The sequence below is a fragment of the Pezoporus wallicus genome, unplaced genomic scaffold (assembly GCF_028554395.1).
Source record: "Pezoporus wallicus isolate ANWC-B61680 ecotype Strahan unplaced genomic scaffold, APGP_CSIRO_Pwel_v1 contig_14631, whole genome shotgun sequence".
Classification (NCBI taxonomy): domain Eukaryota; kingdom Metazoa; phylum Chordata; class Aves; order Psittaciformes; family Psittacidae; genus Pezoporus; species Pezoporus wallicus.
Window position 1 is genome coordinate 383 of NW_026641125.1, and position 6,489 is coordinate 6,871.

The 6,489-nt window shown below is 63.9% G+C and overlaps 1 protein-coding gene across 1 annotated transcript; it reads right to left on the minus strand.

Moving 5' to 3' along the window:
• Positions 1-705: 705 nt before the first annotated feature.
• ATP6AP1 (ATPase H+ transporting accessory protein 1) lies at positions 706-6,486 on the minus strand (the record flags this gene model as incomplete). Its single annotated transcript, XM_057422038.1, has 9 exons — positions 6,347-6,486; positions 6,134-6,254; positions 4,733-4,807; positions 3,991-4,184; positions 3,872-3,912; positions 3,700-3,785; positions 2,906-3,174; positions 1,381-1,428; positions 706-949 (listed from the first exon to the last, which is right to left on the minus strand). Coding segments are annotated over exons 1-9 (1,218 nt in total), but the record flags the coding sequence as incomplete, so codon positions are not given.
• Between the last annotated feature and the right edge of the window lie 3 nt (positions 6,487-6,489).

The following is a 6,489-nucleotide window of genomic DNA, read 5'->3' on the forward strand; positions in this document are numbered from 1 at the left end:
GGCGCCATCCCCCATGTTTTGGCGCCATCCCCCATGTTTTGGCGCCATCCCCCATGTTTTGGCGCCATCCCCCATGTTTTGGCCCCATCCCCCATGTTTTGGCGCCATCCCCCATGTTTTGGCGCCATCCCCCATGTTTTGGCGCCATCCCCCATGTTTTGGCGCCATCCCCCATGTTTTGGCGCCATCCCCCATGTTTTGGCGCCATCCCCCATGTTTTGGCGCCATCCCCCATGTTTTGGCCCCATCCCCCATGTTTTGGCCCCATCCCCCATGTTTTGGCCCCATCCCGCATGTTTTGGCCCCATCCCCCACGTTTTGGCGCCATCCCCCACGTTTTGGCGCCATCCCCCACGTTTTGGCGCCATCCCCCACGTTTTGGCGCCATCCCCCACGTTTTGGCCCCATCCCCCATGTTTTGGCGCCATCCCCCATGTTTTGGCCCCATCCCCCATGTTTTGGCGCCATCCCCCATGTTTTGGCGCCATCCCCCATGTTTTGGCGCCATCCCCCACGTTTTGGCGCCATCCCCCACGTTTTGGCCCCATCCCCCATGTTTTGGCGCCATCCCCCATGTTTTGGCGCCATCCCCCATGTTTTGGCGCCATCCCCCATGTTTTGGCCCCATCCCCCATGTTTTGGCGCCATCCCCCATGTTTTGGCGCCATCCCCCATGTTTTGGCGCCATCCCCCATGTTTTGGGACCCCCCATACCTGCACATCGAGCAGCCTCAGGCTCCAGTCGCTGGCGGGGCCGGGGGGGTCGGGGGGCAGCAGGAAGGGGCCGGGGGCCCCCAGCTCCCCACAGCGCCAGCCCAGGGGGGTGGGGGCCGCCCCCTCCCGGCCCAGGAAGCGCCCGGGGGGGCCCCCCCCAAGCGAGAGCCCGACCTCAGCGAGCCAGGCCCAGGAGCGCGCCGAGACCGGGAACCAGGCGCGGCGCAGGACGAAGCTGGGGGGGAAGGACCCAAAATCAGCACAAAATGCACCAAAATCAACCCAAAATGCACCAAAATCAACCCAAAATGCACTAAAATCAGCACAAAATGCACCAAAATCAACCCAAAATGCACCAAAATCAACCCAAAATGCACTAAAATCAGCACAAAATGCACCAAAATCAACCCAAAATGCACCAAAATCAACCCAAAATGCACTAAAATCAGCACAAAATGCACCAAAATCAACCCAAAATGCACTAAAATCAGCACAAAATGCACCAAAATCAACCCAAAATGCACTAAAATCAGCACAAAATGCACCAAAATCAGCACAAAATGCCCCAAAATCAGCACAAAATGCACCAAAATCAGCACAAAATACCCCAAAATGGACCAAAGAAGCCCAGAACAGACCCGAACCCCCCAACCCCCCCCCACTCACGTGATGTTCAGGGTGCCCCCAAAGACGTCGTCGTATTTGAGCACCAGCCTAGAGGGGGGGAAGGGGGGTCAGGAGCAACCCAAACCCTGCGGGACCCCCCCAGCACCCCATAACCCCATTAAGAACCCTCATTCTCCCCATAGCCTCCCTATCACTCCCTACTTGCCCCTATCGCCCTATTCAGGACCACCATTACCCCCCCATAGCCTCCCCATTCACCCCCATAGGCCCCCCATTCACCATTACCCCCCCATAGCCTCCCCATTCACCCCCATAGCCCCCCCATTCACCATTACCCCCACATAGCCCCCCATTCACTCCTATTAACCCCTCCACACCCATTCACCCCCATTAGCCCCCCTATTCACGCCAATTACCCCCTCCAGAGATCCCCCATACCCTCCCATGACCCCCCATTCACCCCCATTACCCCCCATAGCCCCCCCATTTAGCCCCCATTCACCCATCACCCCCTTTCACCGCCCATCACCCCCCATTCACCCCATCACCCCCATTACCCCCATAGCCCCATTTACCCCCCCATCACCAACATCACCCCCATAGCCCCCCATTCACTCCCATTCACCCATCACCCCCATTCACTCCCATTTACCCCCATGCACCCCCATCACCCCCATTACCCCCCATAGCCCCATTTACCCCCCCATCACCCCCATTCCCCATCACCCCCATTCCCCATCACCCCCATTCCCCATCACCCCCATTTACCCCCCATCACCCCCATTCCCCATCACCCCCATTCCCCATCACCCCCCATCACCCCCATTCCCCATCACCCCCCATCACCCCCATTCCCCATCACCCCCATTTACCCCCCCATCACCCCCATTCCCCATCACCCCCATTCCCCATCACCCCCATTCCCCATCACCCCCATTTACCCCCCCATCACCCCCATTCCCCATCACCCCCATTCCCCATCACCCCCATTTACCCCCCCATCACCCCCATTCCCCATCAACCCCATTCCCCATCACCCCCATTCCCCATCACCCCCATTCCCCATCACCCCCATTCCCCATCACCCCCATTCCCCATCACCCCCATTCCCCCCCATCACCCCCATTCACCCCCCATCACCCCCATTCCCCATCACCCCCATTTACCCCCCCATCACCCCCATTCCCCATCACCCCCATTCCCCATCACCCCCATTTACCCCCCCATCACCCCCATTTACCCCTCATCACCCCCATTCCCCATCACCCCCATTCCCGATCACCCCCACTCCCGCCCCATCACCCCCATTCCCCATCACCCCCGTTCCCCATCACCCCCATTCCCCATCACCCCCATTTACCCCCCATCACCCCCATTCCCCATCACCCCCATTCCCCATCACCCCCATTTACCCCCCATCACCCCCATTCCCCATCACCCCCATTCCCCATCACCCCCATTTACCCCTCATCACCCCCATTCCCCATCACCCCCATTCCCCATCACCCCCATTCCCCATCACCCCCATTCACCCCCATCACCCCCATTCCCGCCCCGCTCTCACCTCGCCTCCCCGGGCTCCCACGAGGACCCCCCCAGGTCCACGCCGCCCCCCCCGAAGGTGCGGGCGCTCAGGTCCCGCTGCTGCCCCCTGTAGGTGACCGAGAGGTTCCGCGCCCACAGCAGGATCCGCGCGGGGCCCGACGGGGGCCAGCGCAGGGGCGCGGGGGGCGTGGTCTGCGGCTCCGGCCCCGCCCCTTCCTCCTCGGGCCCCGCCCCCAGCAGGGCCCGGCCGTGGGGCAGCAGCGGAGCCCCCCCGGGCCCTTGGGATACCTGAAGGGAGGGACGACGACACATGGGGGTCAGTGGGGGGGCACTTGGGGGGCAGAGGGGGGTATGGGGGGACATGGGGGTCAAGGGAGGTGATGGGGGGCACTTAGGGGGCTGAGGAGTCACTTGGGGGGCAGTGGGAGATGTGGGGGTGACTTGGGGGCAGCAAGGGGCATGGGAGGGGCATGGGGGGCTGTGGGGCACAGTGGGGCAGGGCTGGGGCTGTGTGGGGTGCTATGGGGCAGATCTGGGGTTGCTATGGGGCTGGCCATGGCACATTACAGTCACTATGTGTCACTATGGGGTGCAATGGGGCAAGGTTGGGGACTGTTATGGGGTGCTATGGGGCAGGACTGAGCGTGCTATGGGGCAGATCTGGGGTTGCTATGGGGCACTGTGAGGATGGGCACGGCAAGCTATAATCACTATGCATCACTATGGGGTGCCATGGGGTGCTATGAGACAGGGCAAGGGGTGCTCTGGGGATGGCCATGGGGTGCTATAGGGCGCCAGGGGGCAGGGACGCACGTGGGACGGCTGCAGGGCAGTGAACAGGGCCGTGTAGGGCACATCCTCCTCCTTGAGCACACTCAGCACCTGCCCCAGGATCTCATCTATGGGGCAGAGGGGCGGGGGGGGTCAGCGTGTGGGGCAGCCCCACAGTGCGACCCCCAAGTGCTCCCAGTCCCGCCCCACTCACCGTTACTGGTCAGCACCTCCTTGGGAGCCATGAGGCTGGAGCTGGGGGGTAGAAGAGTGAGAATATGGGGCAGCCATGGGGCGCTACGGGGCAGCTATGGGGCGCTATGGGGCACGTACCCAGCCGTGTGGGGCAGGCGCAGCAGCAGCAGCGCGGGCAGGCTCGTGTTGAGCCGCAGCAGCCTCAGGGCGGCTCCATCCACGCGCAGTGGGGCAGCCCCCAGGGCCTGGCTCAAGGTGTGGGGCAGGGCCCCCACGGCGCCCCCAGCCACCGCCGGCAGCACCAGTGCTGAGCCTGCGGCCCCCAGTGCGCCCTGGGGGGGGCAAAAGGAGGGTTATGGGGGGAACCCACCCCAGGCCCACAAGTGACCCCCACCACCATCCCCAGCCCCATGAGTGACCCCCATCACCCCCTCCAGCCCCATAAGTGACCACCATCACTACCCCCAGCCCCATAAGTGACCCTTGTAACCACCCCTACCCTCATAAGCAACCCCATCACCACCCCCAGTCCCATAAGTGACCGCCATCGCTACCCCCAGCCCCATAAGTGGCCCTTGTAACCACTCCTACCCACATAAGCGACCCCATCACCACCCCCAGTCCCATAAGTGACCGCCATCGCTACCCGCAGCCCCATAAGTGACCGCCATCGCTACCCCCAGCCCCATAAGTGGCCCTTGTAACCACTCCTACCCACATAAGCGACCCCATCACCACCCCCAGCCCCATAAGTGACCGCCATCGCTACCCGCAGCCCCGTAAGTGACCCCCAGCCCTACAAGTGACCCCCATGACCACCCCCAGCCCCACAAGTGACCCCCATGACCACCCCCAGCCCCACAAGTGACCCCCCCCTCACCTCCAGGTTGGGGAAGGCGCTGTCAGGTTTGTTCCCATAGACCCCCCCATAGGCAGTGAAGTCTTCGACGCTGAGCTGGGGGGAGGAATGAGAGCGGTCACGTGAGAGGAGGGGGCGTGGCCACGAGAGCAGTCACTCTCACGCGCTGGGAGGGGGGAAGGGTGGACGGGACCAAGTTCCCCTTTTAAGGGGGTGGGGGGGACCCCATATTGGGGGGGAAGGGTTGGAGGGGGAAGAGGGAGAAATGGGTGGGCTAGGGGGGTAAAAGGGGGGTAAAGGGGGAATTGGGGGTAAATGGGGTTAAAAAGAGGGGGTCTATGGGGGTAAATGGGGGGGTAAAGGGGGAATTGGGGGTAAATGGGGGGGTTAAGAAGAGGGGGGCTATGGAGGTAAATGGCAGAGTTAAAGGGGGAACTGGGGGTAAATGGGGGGGGTTAAAGAGGAAAAGAGGGGGCTATGGTGGTAAATGGGGGGGTAAAGGGGGAATTGGGGGTAAATGGGGGGGTTAAAGAGGAAAAGAGGGGGCTATGGGGGTAAATGGGAGGGTTAAAGGGGGAATTGGGGGTAAATGGGGGGGTTAAAGAGGAAAAGAGGGGGCTATGGGGGTAAATGGGGGGGTAAAAGGGGAATTGGGGGGCAGGAGGACAAACAGGGAGCGCAAAGAGAGAAATGGGAAGTCCGGGGGAGGGGAATGGGGTTCCGGCAGGGGCAATGGGGTCTGGGGGATCGGCAATGGGTTTCGGGGGGATCAATGGGGCTCGGGGGGGTCAATGGGTTTCAGGGGGATCAATGGGGCTCGAGGGGTTCAATGGGGCTCGGGGGGGGTCAATGGGGCTCGGGGGGGGCAATGAGGCTCGGGGGGTTCAATGGGGCTCGGGGGGGGGCAATGGGGCTCGGGGGATTCAATGGGGCTCGGGGGGTTCAATGAGGCTCGGGGGGGGTCAATGGGCTCGGGGGATTCAATGGGGCTCGGGGGATTCAATGGGGCTCCGGGGATTCAATGGGGCTTGAGGGGGTCAGTGGGGCTCGGGGGGATCAATGGGTCTCGGGGGGTTCAATGGGGCTCGAGGGGTTCAATGAGGCTCGGGGGGATCAATGGGTCTCGGGGGGTTCAATGGGGCTCGAGGGGGTCAATGGGGCTCGGGGGGTTCAATGGGGCTCGGGGGGTTCAATGAGGCTCGGGGGGTTCAATGGGGCTCGGGGGGTTCAATGAGGCTCGGGGGGATCAATGGGTCTCGGGGGGTTCAATGGGGCTCGAGGGGGTCAATGGGGCTCGGGGGGTTCAATGAGGCTCGGGGGGTTCAATGGGGCTCGGGGGGTTCAATGGGGCTCGGGGGGTTCAATGAGGCTCGGGGGGTTCAATGGGGCTCGGGGGGTTCAATGGGGCTCGGGGGCCCCCACCTTGTCCTGCAGCACCAGCAGCACCGTGCGGGGCCCGCGCTCCAGGGCCGGGCCCAGCAGCTCCCGCAGCGCCTCCTCCGTCACCACCCGGCCCCCGGCTCCCGGCGGCGGCCACAGGGCCCTGCGGGGAGGGGGAAAACGGGGGTCGGGGGGGGGGGCCCGGTGCGGCCGAGCCGCGGAGCCCCGAGCGCCGCCCCCCATCCCCGGCCCCACCTCCGCGTGGACCAGGCCAGCAGCGGCACCTGCGCGGCCCGGCCCGGGCCCGGGGCCAGGCCCAGGCCCAGGCTCAGCCCCAAGGCCCCGGCCCAGAGCAGGGCCCGGGCCCGCAGCGCGGCCGCCAGCGCCGCCGCCATCTT